Raw genomic sequence first — 21,533 nt, 5'->3', positions numbered from 1 at the left:
TGAAATGTATAATTTTTTTATCAGCAATAAAACAGTACAACAAAGTCTTCATGTTAGGTTAAAGTTGGTGGTTAGAGAGTAGATAAGTTCAGAGGTATAAACTTTGACCTTGTCATCAAACCATACCTGTTGTCATGGAGACACATTAAGGTAAGGTCATCATTCCAGGTCACATGAATAATAAGAAGTTCACTCCTAAAACTTGCCCAATGCAACATGGATTTCATTGTAAACAGTAGATCTCTGTTACATCTTCTCCTAACAAACAGGCTCGCATATAAATATACTATCTAAAAATATCTACATCAGAAATGAATTGTATGGCAACAAATTGTTCCTCAAAAGTCACTAGTAATGAAATCATAAAACATATTCCATTGTGATGCCTAACTAATGACCAATTGTATGGGTATTACAAAAACACAAATATTAATGCAATATATATATATCATTATCACAAATAAAGTCTTATAGACACAAAAATAGACAAAAAACACTAGAAAACAGTCAAAGATCTAACTCACAACCAAATGATCATTCATACAATTACTAAATATATATTTTTAAGAGATTCTACATGCACAGTTAACATCACAAAGGGCACATTATGTTTTAAGAGTGAACTTTAACCTCAGCAACCTGTGACCATAGGGTCAAGGCCTGACCGTTTAGTTATGTGCATTTTAACAACCTCCTCAGCAGAAGTTGGATGGATTCCCACTGTTCTTGACAGACTATACCAAGTGATGCCAGCTCTGGAAAATCAAAAACATATTTTTTGAAAAGTACACATATGTCTTGCTAGAAAATATAGATAAATACAGTAAACATGCATTATGTCACAAAGGACCAAGGACAACAATTTGTGAAGAAATGAAGACAGGTGGCCATGGGATTGAATCATATTTTTTTTTCAATTTAATATACATTGTAGTTGAAAGATATTTTATTTCAACATTTTGTTTTGCATTTTAGATTCTTTTCACACCACTTTAAATAGCGGTGGAATGTAGGGTCAAAATCTAGCAAAGTTTTGGCCAAACAAATGCAGCAATACCCAATGTTCGGAAGTTAAAAAAAATAACTTGGCTTATAAACCTAAAGAGTAATACATAAAAATATCTTGATCATTGAAGATTAACTTGCAAAAGAAATAACTTAAAATTAATGGCAGTTTTTTCTTACTAACTGTCTACATAGCAGTCAAAATATTATGAAAATTTAAATAAATTGAGGTCTGTTTTATAAGAGAAGTATTTAAACCTTAAAATTACACAAAACAAATTTTAACAAAAGTTTTTACCTAAAAGAAAAGATCAAAATCAATAATTCCCAAATTCATGATACCAAGGGAAGTAACTTAGATTTTATTTGAATTTCAATTTAATTCAAGTTAGAATATAATAAATTATTAAATAACACTTAGATAAATATTTCTCAGACCTCATAGCTGCAGCAAATCCTTGGACAACCTCTCCAGCATTTGGTCCTAAGAAATGAATCCCAAGGACTTTCCCTCCATCTCTCATACATATTACCTGTGTTAACAAGGGGAATATTTAATACAATATACTTTATTTTATTGTGAGTGCAGAAAAAAAACAGGAACACCAACCAAAATTGCTCAATACCCATCTAAAAAAAAGTCACATACCAAATTTGAATTCAATCATTGGGAGTCAGGATACGGTGTAACAAAATTTGGATGAATGGATGGGTAGACAAGGTGATTAAAATATACCACCATATTATTCAGTGGGGGTATAAAATTAACAAAACACAGTTTCATTTTATGAAAAGTCAGTATGCATTTTTTAATTTACAAATATACTGACACATACAGCTGTGATGGCAACACTGACAAAAGAGAATTGATCACTCCACTGAAATTACTACTAACACTTGATGCAAAACATAGGTTATATGAATATGCCACACATTAGAATCTTATGGTTTGCAAATCTATGATTATCATATAAACTGAGCATGATATGATAATCATATGCTTTAGTTTACATATGATTGTATGATTAACATATAATAATCATGTTTTTCATATGATTCTTATATGTTTCCAAGCCAAAATTAACATGAGAATCATGGGAAAATCATGCCTATCATATGTTAGTTATCATATCATTATCACATGATTACCATATGTTAGTTAAATGATTATCACATGATTACCATATGTTAATTATCATATGAATCAAACACCATACTGAATATTACATGTCAAAATCTGTATCACATGCAGTATCATCGGCCACCGACCCATGGGATGATATAGATCAAGGGTTGATATTGCATGTGATACCGATTTTAACATGTCATGTTCATTATATCATATATTTTAAAAGTACTTCAGGTCCATGAAGGAGTGTGATTTATGGTATACATAAGTCTAGGGGTATGATATAGGGTATGTGATATAGGTCTAGAGGTGAGATATAGGGTATGCGATATAGGTCTAGAGGTGAGATATAGGTAATGCGATATAGGTCTAGTGATGAGATATAGGGTATGCGATATAGGTCTAGAGGTGAGATATAGGTAATGCGATATAGGTCTAGTGATGAGATATAGGGTATGCGATATAGGTCTAGAGGTGAGATATAGGTAATGCGATATAGGTCTAGTGATGAGATATAGGGTATGCGATATAGGTCTAGAGGTGAGATATAGGTAATGCGATATAGGTCTAGTGATGAGATATAGGATATGCAATATAGGGTAGAGGAAATAGGGTTCAAATAAATACTTATAATGCATATACAAAAAAGTCATATTTTTATGTAAATATATGATATATATGATAATCATATGTGGCACATTTGCCTGTGTATTGATTCCATAACATTATTTGATGAATAAGAAATATTCCATACCTTAATATAGCACTGTGACACATCTCTCCCAACAGGTGCTAGTTCTAATGGTTTATAGAAGGAATGATAAACCTGATGAAAATAAAATCAAATACTGTAAACTAAGAAATAGAGATATAAAGGGTCACAACACATGTACATGCAATATACAAGCACACAATCTTGGGATATGCTTTGTTCATTATTTGTACATGACTTTGTCTTTTAGCAGTTCTTGAATAACGTATTATATCAAGAAAACATCAATGTCACACTTGCAAACAGTCAAATGGACATCAGATTATCATATAACACTGAAATGTCAAGTATGAGGTAGAAATCAAATTAAAAGCTGAACCTCAATAAAAAAATTCAACTGATTTGACATTTTACATTCAAAACATCAGTAGTTTCCAACATATAAAATACTTTTTAAACATGACAACATTACAGTAATTTACCTCAATACTGTCTTCATCAAATCTCTGTATTGCTTCATCTTCTGACATACCAACAACACCATATTCAAGGGGAGTAAAAACAGTAGTAGGAATCTAACAATATATGCTTTAAAATAAACCTTTTATAACACCATACAGTTTGAACTTGGCTAGCCTTTTATAACACCATACAGTTTGAACTTGGCTAGCCTTTTATAACACCATACAGTTTGAACTTGGCTAGCCTTTACTATTGTACAACTTCTGTCAATACCTAATGAAAGTATGATCTACATGTTGCAGTCATGCAAAATATGTCATGCAACATTTCTTGCTCTTAAATTCATTTTTTTTTTCATTTTTAGATAGAAGTTGATAAAGAAAGAGGCTTTAAATCACATATAAACCCCTTTCCGGTTCATGAAGTGTAAACAGCATCAATGTTGGTAATTATTTGTCATATTCATTCTTGTTATATTTTGTATAATAAAGTCAAAAATTAAAACTGTTCTTAAATAAAATCAAAATGAATATTTTAACTTCTGTAGGTTTAGAGTAAGAAGGAATGAAATGATTAGATCCTACATGTTTTACTATCTCAATGTTTCTTACCATACTATAATCCATCTGTACTCTGGAGCCACCAAACAATCTCTCAGCTAACAGTCTGCCAGATTTAATAGCCACAGGAGTTAGTTCTGGTCTTTCCTACAACAGTCACTTTTATATTTACAAATTTTATCCTTAAATGCCAGCAGTATGTCTTATATTATGCTGAATATCATTGAGTTTGTGTTTGGATAAATTCTCAAAACAATTTGATACACCATTCTTTAAGAAAACTGAACAAACCCATTTCTCCTTGCACAAATTCTTGTGTCCCTTATACATCCTTACTGGCCAATAAATTAATGATATTTCTTTGTATACTTTTGCTAAATCCATTTTTAACAAATTTTGTCTGATGTTTTTGTGCAAATGCCACAGCAATTGGCAGAGGTATGAAAAAAAGTGGAGAATGGAGTTGAAATGATGAAAATTTCCTATTGGAGTGAGTGGTATTCTTGAAAGAAGTAGGGTGATCTTTATGAAGTATGATATGATGGAATTTCATATTCCACCAGAGAACTATGCTTACATGTGGTTAGGGAATGAGGTTTGATTTTGAGGTCATTATAAACAATGCTGTGTAAACATCTGTTCATCATTAAATAGAACAGGATCAGACACACCTACTAGTATTTCATCTTCTTTAACATCATAATTTATGTGGCCTTAAATTTAGAGGAATGACATTATTTGACATTAAACATGATTCAGAACACACCATAAAAGGGCATGATACAGGCTATCAGTCCATGTTTCTGTTCATTTCCCACTCCACTTTTATTACATAGGCAGACTTGCACCAGGGCTTTATTATTTCACCAATCAGCATTCCTTGAAAAAGATAGGTGCTCCTCTACCTATTTACAGTAAACATGCTCATTTTTCATGATTCCATTTAAGAACTAGAAAAAACTGTAAGGAAAGCTCACTTGGTGATACCTTCCTCCTTCCAAGAAACAATACAGGAAACCCTACAAGTCATTCAGTTGGTAAAACAGAAGGTTCACAATAGCACAGCAGCATTGGAAAAGGCAATATAAAGACTGTAGAGAACTGTATCTAGTTTACAAAATATGTAAAAAGAAAAAAATCAGAGTTCTTAATATGCAATAACTCCAAACCCCACTGAGAGCAAATCGACACGTACCCTTCTTTAAAAAACATCATAGTATACTACTCACATGCAGAACATCCCCTATGGCATAGATGTTAGGTACAGAACTTTTTTCATGATCATTGTCATGGTTACCAATAATCTTTTGAGATTCAGTATCCACAGCAACACCAACAGATTCAAGATTTAATCCTGACGTCACTGGTTTCCTACCTGCATTTTAATACACATGTTTTAGAAACTTTACATTCATATTTTACATGTGTAAACTTGTACGTGTTATATGTCACAATAAACATATCCTACTAGCATTCCTTTGCTGTATTAGAAAGTTTGTTGCTATCCTTATTGTTTTCTTTTTATTGACTAATGTTTGAATATTAGCCTAAATATGATCAAACTGCCAATACAATACAAAATACGAAAGTGCATCAATATGGGATTTAGATGTCAAAAAACTGGATTTAGCCATCCAATAAAGCTTTTATCTGTCAAATATGTCATATTGGCCTGGTTGAAGTCCATATTTTGCCTAGGCCAATATCATGTATTGGACTAGTTAGTCAATAAACTTATAATTGCGTGAGGTTTTCCATATTGGCTTAGTTATTGGTCCGAAGTGTAGTCGAAGTTCAATATTTTTAGCCGAGGACCAATAACTAAGCCAATATGGAAAACCTTACACAAATATACCTTTATTGACTAACTAGTCTAATAAGCAAGGCCAATATGGATTTTAACAAGACCAATATGACGTATTAGGATTTTTTTTTACCATCCCGTTTGATAAATTTTTTTTCTTAAGTTTCAAAACTCACACATTTCAATGCTTGCATCCTGATTGATACATATTTGTTCCCCTCTATATTTGGGTTTTTCTTGTTAATCATTTATCTCCTGACATGTTAATTAAAACAAAGTTGACTCTCACAACCTCATAAATTATGGTAGAGGCATCATACATACCAACCGCCATTAGTACAGTGTCAAATACATCATGAACTTGTTTTCCTTTAAACATATAGGTCACTCGATATCGACCATCATCCATTTTCTCTACAGTTTTAGGCACAGATTTCTTCAGAAATTTGGTTCCATTATTTTCCATGTAATCTGCTACTAACTTTCCCATTTGCTGAAATGGCATGTATACTTTATTTTATTAGGAGCCTGCCTGATCTTTGCATCTAATAGTAAATTTACTATAGTTGGTATAATTGGTTTATGAAGGAGGATTTTCTAAAATTTAAAATCAAGTGTTGTTAGCAAGTGACAAAATTGCAATAATTAATGTAAAAGTAAATACTGAATTAACAGCATTTAAAATGATCATTCAATGACTAGTGTTTGTCATATTATTTTTTGTTTGTCTTTTGTTTGTAAAAATAAATGTAATGGTATTGTGACAGGAAAAAATTCCAAAGCAGATAAATCTAATCCACTTCAAAGTGTTCTCTTAAGTGATTATAGTTAAAAGGCACACATTCTCTTCGAGCCCCAAAAATCACATGAGCAGTGTATAAAGAAAACAGACACTTATTGACCAACAAGAGGCTCCCAGGAGTCTGAATCGCTCACCTTCTTGAATTTTGCCTTTCAAAGGCAATAAATTAAACAAGAAGTTGTCCAACAATTTTGACTAAAGAAGTCTTTGGTAGGACTATCACAAGATCTTTTCAACAATTGAAAGTTTCTATTAATCTATTATAGTTTTCAAGATATTGACTGAAAACTATTAAAATTAAAGTCATTTTTCCCCTTTCATGGACAATAACTCTTACAAGGAGTCTGAGGACTTTTGTAGTCCAAATAATATGGTTCATTTCAGCTATTAAAAGAATTTGGATAAACGTAACGATTTAGGAGATATATGTGAAAAACTACTGTCTGACCCCTATGTTCTATTTTTAGTAACGGCGGCCATGTTTTTCGATGAATCAAAAATCCCCACATCAGTTCTATGCAATATACCCCAAGGAACATTCATACCAAGTTTGGTTTCAATTGGTCAAGTAGTGTCAGAGAAGGAGATTTTGGAAAGAAATAACATTAAAAATAGCAAAAATTGTTGAAAAAGGGCAATAACTCCAACATGGCTTAACACATTAAAACCAAAATTTGACCAGAGATAGATCTCATCATGCTAAACACTTTAACCCAGTCAGATTTCAGTTAAACCTAAGGTTTAGGAGATATATACAAAAAAAAAACGGCCTGGCCCCTATGTTCTATTTTTAGTAACAGCAGCCATGTTTTTTGACGAATCAAAAATCCCCACACCAGTTCTATGCAGGATACCCCAAAACACATTCATACCAAGTTTGGTTCTAATTAGTCAAGTAGTTTCAGAGGAGAAGAGTTTTGTATAATTGTTAACGACGACGACGGACGACGACGAGGGATGCCGAGTGATGGCAATAGCTCACCTGGCTTTTGCCCAGGTGAGCTAAAAAGAGAGAAACAAACCAGACTATAGAGTACCTGATCAAAGTGTCTGAGGGGGACAGATCTGACCATGATGGTGGTATCAAATCCCATCCCTGTCAGAAAACCTCCACACTCCAGGGCTATATCTAATGGCATATCAAGGAAAAAGAAAAAAACTGTTCCATCATATTGGTATTTTTCTCTGTAAATGTCTTTAAGCTTTAGCCATTATTGTGATGAGAAAATTCAAAAGAATTGGAATTAAATTCCAAAATTCAAATCACAGCTTTGATCCCAGTTTTATAAAACAAAATTGCATACCGTTAATTTCTTCATAAAAAGTTTTTTTCTAGGTTCTCAGGGAGCTTTTCAGGAAAATCAATGAGAGAGGAAAGGATTTTTTAAAAATTCTATTCATTGCCCTAAAAATGTGATGTGGGTACTCTTTACATTATTCAAAACCTGATCAAAGGGTTTAGGGATGTACTTATTGCCTTAGTTATATTGATGTGACAATTAAAATGGGTAGCTAGGCACCTTTTAAAAAGAATGATGGCTTAAGATCAAGAAATGTTTTGAGACTGTTGATTTTGGAATATTTACATCTTCCATAATATGTTAAATATGTCTTTTTTAAAGGATACAACTTGCACCAACTATCAATCTACAAAGAGGAAAATACAGATAAACAAAAAATTATTTACTAAATGAATATGAAAAGCTACCACAGTAACACATGTTTAATGTGAATCCATAATACATCTTAACCCTACCAGTGCACCTGGTCCGTGCTCCCAATTTTTAGTGGAGTCCCAGTCGCTCATTTACTTTTGTTCCTTTCTATGTGATTTTTTGGTTATTTCTTGTTCTTAGTTGTGATTGTCTGTTTTCCATGTCTAGTTTTTAACCATGTATTATATTCTTTTGATTTCTTCTAAAATCTTCGTTCCCTTGATTAATTTTTGATAATTGTGACTCTTTGCAGATGAAATCTATGTGATGTTACTGAACTTCAAATGTAAAAATGGAACATCTTAACCTCCTTTTTAAAATTCAGTCTTTGAGCTTATCCCACTCCCTACCTCATAAGATTTGAATTGAAAAATGTTGAACATCTATCTCCCAGTCTTTACTTGAATGCATGGAAAACCTAAAAAAGCAGCGGACACATATCCTACCAGTGCAGTGGGTGCATGCTCCCAGTGTTTGGTGGAGTCCAAGCCGCTCAATTGCTTATGTTTTTTCTGAACATTTTACACATATTTCAGCCATTTCATGTTCTTTGCTGTGTGTGTATGTCTTCCCCATCTGATCTTTATCCTTGGATTAAATGTTTTTGATTTCTGCTCCAATATTGATTAATCTTTTAATCTAAATGCTAGACTAGATTACCTCATGCAGTTTTTTTTAATACTTGTGCCAATGTTTAGACAGGATCTACTTTAAAGCATTTGGAAGTTCTAATAGTTTACTCTATATTTAAAAACAAGTTTATTGGGTCAATCATTAGCTATCACTGCTGTTTGTATAAGATTCTAAACCCAGATCATTTCTAGATATTGGCAATGGTTTATAAATATAAACAAGGATGTTACACTTAGTCATGCATGTAGCCCCCACTGGTAAATTTTACAATTTGAAATTTTCATAGTTTCCCTCATGCGAAACATTGGTAAAATAAAAATGACAATGTGCTTATCAAGTATATATTTGATGACAAACCGTCCAACAAAATATCACCAAAATCAAATCAGTCGTGTAAGAAGATGTGTTCATGAAATATCTTTACCAAACAAAAACTCTCAAGCATTAATGGACAAATGCACCCACAGATAAAAAAAAGTCCTCTTTACAAATGCACATACGTTTTTCCTGGAGGTTTCTTCATCCAGAATATATCATCACTAGTAATACTATGTTCTAAGGCTCCATGAATCTATCCAATAAAAATAATTTATGTTAAGCACTTCTAAACAATGAAGGAGAGAAATGATAAACCACACATCATTAAAACATATGATAGAGCCAGATGTCCATTGAGAAATAACAGATATAAAGCTCACTGATGCAGGACTTCTTGATCATTGAGTATGAATTTTCATGTATTTCATCATTTGGTCAAACCACGAATATTCTGAATAAAATGTTTGATTTCAATTGGAAACTTAAAAGGTTTAAGGAAATCAGTCAATTCAAGAATCCATAAATTAATTATCCAAATTTTAAAAAATCCAAAAAATATTGACACCTACATTGCCAATAGTGTGACACATGAGAATCATATGAAGTGCATCATATACCTTTACAATATAACTGAGTTGTGGTCAATTTCACACAAAAAAATTTTAGTGTAAATTTGATCGAAATTCGATGTCACATTGTTATCTTCTGTATTTTCTATTTTGACATCATAACTTATTACTAATTTTACTCTTACAACTTTTTGTGAAACTGAGAACAGACCCTATCAATAAGTTACCTCTTCTGGTATGTACGGTCTGCCTCCAACTGCTATCACAATTTTGTCTGCTTTTAATATTCTCTACAAATAGATATTAAGGCGTTGAATATAACAATACATTGTTAAAATACATATGTAAACATATCTTGAGAATAATATTTTTGGTCATGTAATGAAATTTCTGTGCAAATCAAATGATGCAGAGATCAAATAATGGTCTTTTCAAATAGAGTATCCTTTAGTGATATTATATTTTCAGATCGGTGGCATTTTGACATGCATGTTTTTGATTTTTCCCATTTTGCCTGATTCTTATAAACACTCACACTTAATTCTCATGTAGTTTTTATAACTTAGGGATTCTACATAAAGTATCAAGTTGAATTCGTGTTCATTTTTTATATTATCAAAATATCAAATATGGTCTTTTTCTGCCTTTTGCAGTTATTAGTGACCAACCTAGTTCAGCAGTTGAATCACTTTCCTGCATGCAGATATCAATTTATATCCTTAAATTTCATTGAAATCGATATTGCAAGCATTTTAACTTGAGAACTCTACTTTGTTGCCACTTTAAAAGGTTTATAAACATGAGTAATCAAGGGAACCCAGATTTTAGCAGGAATCAAAAGAATGTATCAAATCTCACAATATATCTCTCAGCTAGAGGATCAATGCAGGGTATGTATGACTTACCTCCTTTCCTTTAACATCTGTAGCTTTGATTGTATTTGGATCTAACAGTGAACCATAGGCATTTATATACTCTACATTTCTGAAAGATTCAAATCATACAAAAATAAAAGGTATTATAAATTCAGTTATTGTTAAAGATTAAATTATAGTCATATGTAAGTAAAGAGAATTATAAATTTGGTTCTTTCTAATTTTGCTATGATTAACTTCAAACCTGATATGTCTAGTATATCTTTAAACATACAAAAAAGACAAAAATCATATCAAAATTGAAAATTAATGACTTCAGTACAATAAGTCATGTTCCCATTTCCGTAGAAGTAGTCAATTTCCTGGTTGACAAATTTCATGGATTGTGTCAAATAGTTCTGAGACCATTAGTTTTTTTGTAGTTTTAAGTAGTAGTCTTTGTAAGAATCATGCAAAATCTGTAAAATGTGATATACCCCCAAAAAAGGCTACATATCTTTATTTTTGATATTAAGTTTACAGGTCTATATTATGAAATGTGTAATTATTCATTCAAATCTGCCTGTTCTTAGGAGATAATCAACATTGAAAATCTAATAGATTCTACTGTATTTGAGCTTCATTTACAGATTTATCTCCCTTAATTTTGAAATCTGCAGTGCATTCTATATAATTTTTATCTCCTAAGAGCACAGGGTATATGAAAAACCAACTGTTAATTTCTGTTTACTATGACATTTCAAACAAAATATCAAAAATAAAAAAATGCAGGCTTTTCATCCATGAATCACCTTTTGCATGATTCTTAGCCAGAGTACTACTTAAAAACAAGATTAATAGATGATTCATTTCAAGAAAAATCATGATAAGCATATGTTGCTTGATTCATATAATATGATACTTAACATATGATTGTCATATGATAATCATATAATTTTCATATGTAAATATTGGATTGCTAAGATACATTGTATGATTATCATACGATTCTCATATTCATGTATAAAAATACTGTCTAGGTAACATAAGATTATCATATGTTTGAGAAAAACCTATGATTATCATATGGTAATAAGATCAAATTAATACTTAACAGTATGTTTCTGGGTAGGAACTCTCTCTAATTCTAGCTAGTCCTGAATACAATTTGTCATTATATTTACTTTATAGATTTTTTGCTATAATTAGCCAGCCCTGCCTAAAAATAGCCAGTCTCAGGTTGGTGTGCAGGCTAATATTTCTAACTCTGGTATGTTTATCATATCATGTTCAATTCATGATAATCATATGTTGCACTTCACATGATTCTTATGTGTAGCACATTTGGTTGTATAGTAATGGTACCTATTAATTGTCCACATCTACTTACTTGTCCTTAAGTTGAACTCTGTGACCCCAGTTCAGTGACTTTACATAACCTTGAACTAAATCACACATCTTGGTCCTGAAAAGGCAATAAACACATGTATGGCATCCAAATCATGAAGTACTGCATAAAACTGTTGTGGGTAAAAAAGAGCAGTACTAGTGCTCTACGTCCCCTATCTGACAAACATCTTTTTTTGGCATCATGTTCATGACTTATGTCCAACTGACCTCTAAACTATTATGTATTTTCAATGGCACTAAACCTTCAATCTGTTAAAGACTGACATAAACAGAAGTATATCGCTAATACCAATTTTTATTCCACACCTCTGTTTTCATTACAATGACCATGAGCTCTGCCCTAAAAAGTTGATATCATTAAGAGTCTCCCTTGTCATTCTAGATACTTTTCATCCATTCATGTAAGATCCATTTTTAAATACATCATTGCAAGCATAATGTAGTATATAGTGTAAATAAGAACATATTTTTATATCGTAAGCATCAATATGTGCAATGTTTACTAAAATCCATAAAATTAAACTTTTTCTTATTTGTTTTCTATATAAAAAAATAAATTTTAAGTGATTGTGACCTTGCAATTCGACCCAAATTGTACTGACCTGCAATTAAACAGATGACCTTCTCATCACTTAATCTTTATTCTGTGCAAGTTCCATCAAAATTGATCAACACAAACAAAGGTTATAAGGTGGCAGAAAAATATATATATTTAAATTACTTCAGAAAATATTCCTTTAGAAGGAAGGAAAAGGTTAGACAATGGTTATAATTGTAAAGGACATACACAGGTATACATGTATAACAATATAGGTAGTTTGAAAGCAAGGGACACACATCATATATCAAGGCTTTACTAGCAGCACATATACCTTACGGCCTATATTCTGAAAGTTATCAACTGACATTTTGATTCATTAATTGTGGTTTAATGTCTTACAGCAGACATTTCAAGCATTTCAGGACAAGAATGTTTGACCAATTGAACAGGCCCTGCTTTGTACTAGTCTGACACACTGAGCCATATTTTATTTTGCTGCCTCATTGAAGCAACAGCCAGTAGGTAAGCAGGTCTACACAAGCAACAGTCAGCAGGTAAGCAGGTCTACCCACTAAGGCACATTATTCTGATTCTAAGCCAACCAGTCATTACTCTATATGCATGCTTGAGGAAGAAGTTTAAAGTCTTTGATGTGACTTGGCCAGGGATTGAACTCACAACCTACCAAACTCAAAAAGAGCACCCTTATCCCAAGACCACAGTGGCATCAACTAACAGTTGAGCACACTTATAGGTAATTCTGTAGATCACTTGTCATTAAACTCTGATACAACCTACTCTATTATAAAACTATCAACCTACCAATCTAATTTAATACCATCAGGGACATCCCAGCCATATGCTCTGGCATCATACATGGACTCCCCTAACAAAGCTGCCCTGTGCATCAACTTCTTGGGTATACAACCTACATTTACACATGTTCCACCTAAGCCCCATTTAGTACCTGATAAAAAAAAAAAAAGAAATCTATTTACCAAGCCATTGATCTAGTAGGTTGAACTTCTAAACTTTATAGGTAATCTAATAGGAAAAACTTTTTCTTTACCAGATTAAAAGATCTTGAGAGAAATTTAAGGAGGTAGACCCAGGGTAAGGGACACAACTCATAGAAATCGTTGGAACGTTTGTATTCACCATTTGACAACAATCTCATGTAAGCATCAAAGTAACTTGGACTGATTTCATTTTGTTTCAGAGGAAAGCTTGAAAAGCTTTGGTGAAATTGAGTATGATACAAACAAATCACTGATTTCAAGAGTTATGCCCCTTACCGTAGGTCTACCTCCTTAAATGAAAGGGGAAAATGAGACATATATAATAAAAGGAAAGAAAGGGGAAACTGTTACCCCTCTTGTCTACTCAACTATAATATAGTCTTTTATATTCAAAATGTTTTAACCTCAAATATTTTTGAACATTTTGCGGTATAAAATTATGATAACAGAATGTACATGTAAGAATAACTTGATATTATTTTCTCATAAGAAGTAAAAGTTTATCCTATTTATCCTATTAAACATTAAAATAATTACATTTAATTTATTTTCCTCTTTTACATACCTTGTGTTGATGGTTTTACAAAGTCTAATACTGCCACCTTTTTCTTCAGTTGTGCAGCTATTTGATTTAAATTAATAAATATTGAACACTTTACAGAAATATAGAAAGCTACATTAATTTGTACAGTGTCATGACAATGTGATACTATAACTATAAAAAACAAAGCAACTTACTTATACATACACATATTCCTATGAGACCAACCATTAAATTATTATGCTAGATAAATATATCTTTTATTTCTTCTTCTTTTTTTCACTTCTTAGACCAAGTAAATTTACATATTAGATTGTCATCTAACCTTCACAAAAAATATGGTGCTGTTGGGAAGATTTTATTTTTTATTTCTTACCAGACATTTGCTAGCCTAGTTATAGCTGTTTGAGATATAGTAATGTTCCAAATTAATAGCCATATCATTTTCAGAGAAGAAACATCATTTTAGTCACCAGGAAATTAAAGACTAGAAACTGACATGAACAAAAAAAAAAATCATGATTTGGAAATCCCACCTATTCTCTTTTTTTATTTTTTGTTAAGTTTTTAAAGGTGAGAAAATATGAAAATCTACTTATAAATTTTATGCTCAGTTTTTTGTGAAATAAGAAATAAATAAAAAAATTAATACATATTGTTTCATCTATAGCCTTTTCATTAAACATATCAGTGAAAATTGTAACAATAATATCAGTGCTTTATTTAAAACATAATAGCCACAAGATTTATCTCCCCTTAACATACAGAGTTATTTACCTTCTTTAGAACATGCCAGTCCACCAGAACCACCTCCTATCACAACTAAATCATACTGGTCCTTCTCTGTAATGAACATGTGTGAATAAAAAGTTTTGAAATACACATCATAGTGCTCACTGAACTTTAAAATGATAGGAAGAAGGAGATATGATAATATGGTAAGGAAAAATGTTTTTTTCCTAACAAGAAACGCAACATAATGTATTAAAACTATACATACATTTGTATTAAACAAGTCCATTTTGGTTGTTAATTTATACAAACCCTTGCTGATAATAATAGGACAGTTAATTGGAAAGAATGCATAACCAAAATATTATCATGAGTGCCAAAGAACGCTTTAATTTAATGAGTATGCTGAAATTCTCAAGTGTTCTTGGCATGTGTGATCGTATTCTGGTTATTCACAATAATCAATTGATTTCCTTTTTATTATATAGATTTCCTTTTTAATTTATTAACGTTATTAACATAAATTTTAAATTCTGTGATTGGTGGATTGATATCAGAGTTGTGACATTTTGATAGGAGAAAGTCTAAGGGTGAAACTACCAAATAAATTCCACATTTTTATTATACAAATTTATTACACTGGGAGCATTTGATAAAACACTGCTGTCTGTATTATCAGTTACTGATCTCTTTGATTTTGTTTTAATTGGTAAAAACCTAAACCCAGTTAAGTCAGAACTTTACTTAATAGTAATACAACTATGTGTGTTGATTAAAAATCTGAGCAACATATTTGATCAAAGCCAGTGGCTAGGTTTACTCATAAATATAACATTTACTAAAACGAATCAGGCTTACTTGGAAGACATATATTATGGAAAGCCTAAAAATCAACCCAAGAAATGCCAATAAAATATAATGACATAATGGTATCATCATACAGAAAGAATTTAAATCCATAATCAAATTTAATTTGTGTTGGAAAGTGTGACATGCACAATTTTTCATTGTGAACATACCTTTTAGTCCTTCCAACTTTTTGTTAAGCACACTACTATCAAGTTAATCAACACACATTTTAGTTTCTCAATACTCCACAGTAGAGATATTTTGAGTGGAGTCACAGGCCGTTTTCACTTGTAACTCTTGAGTTAACTCGAGTAACGCGAGTTCCAAGAAAACAACGAAGGTTTCAACTCGAGTGACATGATTTAACCTTTTGACCCTACACGGGTTCAACCCTTTGAAACCGGTGGGTCAGTCGAAAGTCAAGACGGGTGGAGCAACGTTGTCAGTTGAAGTCTGATTTTTGTACCATTGTCTTTTATAAGAGGCAATATGGAGTGCTAACAAACAATATACACGTGTAATTGAGTATTATTTAACTAGGAAGTAACCAATGCTAAAAACAATACCGTAATTTAAATGTTGGACGATTTTTTGTTACTTACCTGTGCCATGTGTACGATTGGCAAGGCATGCAGATCATTTTAATTTGTGAGGGGGGGAGGGGGGCTTGGGCCGGAATTTTTTTTCGCACGCTGGATTATTTTTTCTCACACCTACAATGCAAGAAAATTTTGTTGGCAAAATCTTGTTTTTTTATTGCCAAAATTGAGGCCAGATTATGTTTTTTTTTCAACCCAGGTGTTGGTCACACAATTGTTTTTGGACAAAAACAGGGTAAGAAAATTTTTTTCTAAACAATCGCAGCCCCCCCCCCCCCCACCCTCAAAAATCAAATGGTCCATGCATGCCATGCCTGATGAGTGTTTACTAGCATTTAAGTAACATAATCCTTAAATAATTGATCACAACTAACACGTCTGATGACAGATTAGTTCTCCAGAAGCGTGTCTTCAGCAGTAATTTCAGTGTCTTTTAATTTGACATAATTACTGTAGCAGTATGAACACATGATATACATGTACATTTTGTACATGTAATCATGGAAATCAAATAAATTTTTCATAACTTTATACTATTATAAATGGACTGAAAATTTACAATGGACAGAAAGGGAATGTATTTTTAATTATTTTAAATAATATTCTGATGCTGAACTTTGAAGAAAACATACCCAGCCCTAGTCCCTTACATATGTGTTATACATGTACATCTTATCTTTCTTTTGATGAAACATTTCATGTAAAAAAATGTATAATTATAAGGCAGATAATTTTACTCAGAGTAATGACTAGGAAAAATATATTCATGCTAATGTGATTCTTTTAATTACCCTTTCTTCCTAACAGTATCCGATTATTAATTTAGTAGATATGAGTATGCTATGCTATACCCAAATATTCAATAAAAATATTAAACATACATTTATAAAGTTGGAGTTGAATGCATCAATAACTCTTTGTAGTGTTTTGTGAACTGTGGAAGTTCCAAGTCCGAAATATAGTCCTATTTCGCGCATGGATTCCTGGTTGGCCATGTAACACAAGAAAACTAATAATTGTTTGTATGGTGGTACTTGGTCGTATCCGCATGAACAAACGTAGGTCTATCAGCTATTTCGTCAAGCACAATCTGAAATAGTTCTTTACTTATTCGAAAATGAGTTTGATAATCTTCTGTGATGAACGAAGGGATAACATTTTCCGCATATCCACAAATTTTTGGTAAATTAGGCCTCTTCATGTTTTGAATCAACTTCAAAACATCAATTTCAAAATCCTGTTCAGTCAGATGAAATATCGAATCGCTTTCATTATCCATAAATGAATCTAGTTGATTGAAAAATGTTCCATAGCTTACGACAGTTGCCTGGTCTGCCATATTTGTTTTTGACTCCCTAATCGAGTTACCCATTCATTTTGAACCTTACTTTCATTTCATTGCGCATGAAATTTTCGAGTTATTTTAAGATTATGACATCATTTGAGTTAACTCGAGAGTTACAAGTGAAAACAGCTACAGTGTCTCTACTGTCCACAGTGGAGTCACTATTACAAAAATTGTCTTTAATTTACTTCTCCTGTCTTTATACCAAGTGATATTTAATTGTTCTAGCAGTTTAATAACATTTCAGTAAATGACAGAAAAAAAATATTGAAAACAATTGAAATGGAATAATTTCATCCCGATGTTTACTTTGGTGGAGTCGAAGTAGACATGAGTGACTCCACTGTAAAGAGCGCATGGAGAAATTAAAATTGTGGTTAGTGTACATCATTCTGGGTTAGAAGAAAATTGGACTAAATACTGAAGTCAGTGTTCTAGGATTCCTATTTTCCGTTACCCGGGGCAAGTGAAATTTGGGTCAGGGAAAGTTAGGTACTTAGTTACACTTTCCCCTGGCATGTTGAAAACTTCATATGCTGTAAGGATTTGTTTTGTTAGGAAAGCAGTCATTTACTGTGGGAAAGTTGATTTTATATGGATTTTTCCCAAGGAAGCCTCAATTTCTGAAAAATCCTAGAAGACTGGAAGTACAAATGTACTTCAAATTTGATTCAAGTGACAACTGCCATGTTAGAATAAATGTCGGGAATCGGATGAAAATTCATTAGTGTTTAATCAGAATAATCAGAGGACTATCAATTAAAATCAGACTTAATGATTTAGATCTTTGATAAACATCTTCTAAATGCAAAAACCTTTGTTGGCCTACGACTTTTAACATAGTTTACAGGCGTTTTTTTTATCATACATGTCTGAAGTATTTGCAGGGCCATCTTGAATTTTAATTAACTCGACATATTTCCATGTAACACATTTTTATTACTTGGGTGGTCAAACAATTTTTATTGTTGATTCTCCACCATGTGACCATAGTCTAATTTGTCACTGAAGAGCTGTAAATAAGTTGAAAAATGACAAACTGACAAACAATTGAGTGACCGAAAGAGTAAATACAAACAGATGACGAAAAAATAAAGTTTTTATCTACATTTGTGATAATCGATTCTGAAAAAAATTAACTGATCATTGTCAGAAATTAAAAAAAAAACTGATTGATTTCTGATTATGATCAAACATTGGAATATATCACTGGTTAGAATTGAACAAGACTTTGCTGCAACTATGATCACTTCATGTGAAAAAAGGTGCTCACTATTAGAAACATATTTATGATATCACAGATGTGATAAGCCCAAAGTAGATGATGGATATAATATACATTTTTAATAATTGAATTCAATATAATGGAGCACGAAAAATGAAGTTAGATCTGATCTACATGAAGTAATCGAATAATGATATCACTTGCCAAATTTTCAAAATATGTTTTGGAACTGTGCAAAAAATAGTAAATACCCTCCATAAATTCCTCATAGAGTCTGAGGCATATTAAATAAAAGTGCTCTAATATATATTATCATACAAGTATATGCATACTGATGTCTTGATTAACAGTTTTACTGCTGTAATACTTAATATTCAATGCTCGTCTTAATATCTTAAAATTGTTATATATAAGCCCCTTTAGGACCCTAAGTGGTCAAATAATCTAGTATTCTTATATCTAAAAGTAATTACTAATGGAAAACCAGGGATCTTGTTGTGTGTTTTTTTTTTTTTTTTTTGTTTGTTGTGAAGGTAGTCCAGAGTATCATAACATCCACTGAGGCATTTTTTTAATCTGTCATTTATGCTAATCCTTTTTAAGAATTCGGCACTGGAGACATTAAGGGATTATATTTTATGCCTGTACTTGATATATACATGTATGCTAATGGCTTTGCAAATAACAAACATTAAAAACATGCATGGCCTATCAATTTGAAATCTATTGGTATTTTTTAATCAGACATAACTACCAAAAAAACAAATGCTAGTCACCAGGCAAAATAAAATTTAACCTCACGACACAAGACGGCAAGGTTATCCTAATATATTTCACAGTATATTCTACATATTTTTATGTTATTTGGTTTCACTGAAAAATCTGTAAATAACATGACACATGCTTCAAATTACCAAAAGCCGATGACCCAAGGGAACGTCGAACTCGATGAAAACCACAAATTGAATACCGGTGCAAAAATTGTTGACATCGTCTACAGGGCGCAGACATTTTGTATGGGAGACAACCCTGTTGTGAAAAGTCCGCGAAAATGGACATAAGTTGAATATTTTTACGGAGGATCCAAGGATTTTAGAAAAGAAAAATGCCACTTTGGTGAAAAAAAAACTTGATTAACCTTAAATTTACTTGGTAAAAAATAGAGGATTCCAGGCTATCATTGCTGGAGGGCGGTTTAGCGCGCGCTGTAAAACCTAGATTTAATCCACCATTTCGTTTAAAAATGTCTGTACTAAGTTAGGACCAAATAAATGTTGCGGTACCAGCTGCTGCGGTGGTGTTATTTCTATTTTGCCAGATTTATATATTTTGAACTTGACTTAATTGTGGATCGGATTGTTGTTCGGTAATTTTGTTGTTATAACCTTAAATTATTGTTCAGTTTTGGCTATTTAAAAAAAGAAAAAACATTTGCACTAGCGGTCGGAATCCCTGCATGAACAGGGGATTGGCACCCGTCCTTTTTACCGGAAAAATTGTTATTTTCATGTGTAAAATTTACAAAAGCACACCCTTTTTCTGAGGTAACAAAGCTGGCACCCCTACTTCTCAAAGTGTATGGATCCGTCCTTGCTGGATCCAACGCTGACAAACCCGTCCCCATAAATTTACTTTTTGAGCCGACGAAAGACAAAATGCGGTCTTGTACAAGTAATCAAGCTTGGGGATCCAAGAGTCGATCGAGCAGAAGTCGATAAGACCAAGGATAAGACCAGACAGGTAAAACAAACAAGCACAACTAAGAACATTCATGAAATAACCAAAATATAACAAGTACAAAAAAAAAAAACAAAAACAAAACAAAGCAAACAAAAAACCAAAAACAAACAAATATGAATGAGCTACCCGGACTCCACTTATAACTGGGCGTACGAACCAGGTGCGCCGGAAGGTTAAGCGACATCTGCATCGTCATGAGTTTCTCATAAAATATCACGTCCGGGATAGACCAAAGAGGAAAGAAAAACTATGACACGATTATCAAATAGATTATCATAGTACAGATGGATCCATGAGTTCATGATGACGACCATATAAAACTTCTGTACATGTAGTGATGACTTCATTCTTGAAGCTACATACATGTAATCCTGTCCCAGAAGTCTATAGCTAGTAGTAAGAAATCTAGCACGGTACTTATTATTATTTTTTTTTGGGGGGGGGGTGGGGTGGGGGGGGGTTCAGGATGCGATGTATAACATCCCTGTAACTAGGATTGGTTAAAAAACGATGTGTCAGCGATTAGCGGCACACAACTTTCTATTGTAATGCCGATCGACTGTTGTATAACGCGCCCACCATGTACATTGTTGTATAACGCGCCCACCATGTACATTGGACAAATATGTTGTCGATAGAAAATTCCAGCATTTTGGGAACATCTGGAATCGATTTTTTTACATGTATGTGGAATCTTTACCTAGTACTACGTATTTTTTTTTTTTTTTTTTTTTTTAGTAACAGAACAATGTTTACGAGCCAGGATTTCAACTGAGCATGGGGAACAGTAGGATAATTGTAGTGTCAAAGGTGGACAACGAAAGGTCTTGATGCTGTTATAATAATCTGATAATAATCTATTGCATCGAGGGTTTCAGAAGATCTTTCGAAATTTTCATGATCCACATTGCATAGATATAACTACGGGAGTAACAGGCGTTGTTGTAAGACTGAAAATCCTCTTTGACA

The 21,533-nt window shown here is 32.4% G+C and overlaps 1 protein-coding gene across 1 annotated transcript; it reads right to left on the bottom strand.

The window, feature by feature from the left end:
• On the bottom strand, positions 1 to 19,841 carry LOC148607672 (thioredoxin reductase 2, mitochondrial-like). Its single transcript, XM_088544791.1, has 17 exons — positions 19,739 to 19,841; positions 14,852 to 14,917; positions 14,099 to 14,155; positions 13,337 to 13,481; positions 11,954 to 12,028; positions 10,615 to 10,693; positions 9,937 to 9,999; positions 9,323 to 9,393; positions 8,102 to 8,121; positions 7,512 to 7,603; positions 5,997 to 6,165; positions 5,098 to 5,243; positions 3,920 to 4,015; positions 3,329 to 3,421; positions 2,889 to 2,960; positions 1,444 to 1,538; positions 1 to 755 (listed from the first exon to the last, which is right to left on the bottom strand). The coding sequence occupies exons 1-17, from the start codon at positions 19,833 to 19,835 to the stop codon at positions 626 to 628; spliced, it is 1,566 nt and encodes a 521-aa protein (XP_088400917.1). The 5' UTR covers positions 19,836 to 19,841; the 3' UTR covers positions 1 to 625.
• Between the last annotated feature and the right edge of the window lie 1,692 nt (positions 19,842 to 21,533).

The sequence above is a fragment of the Perna viridis genome, chromosome 9 (assembly GCF_037379345.1).
Source record: "Perna viridis isolate PV_CMFRI_1.1 ecotype Kerala chromosome 9, ASM3737934v1, whole genome shotgun sequence".
NCBI classification, from domain to species: Eukaryota; Metazoa; Mollusca; class Bivalvia; order Mytilida; family Mytilidae; genus Perna; species Perna viridis.
Note: the sequence above shows the minus strand (reverse complement) of the source record. Positions and strands in the feature narration are given on the sequence as shown.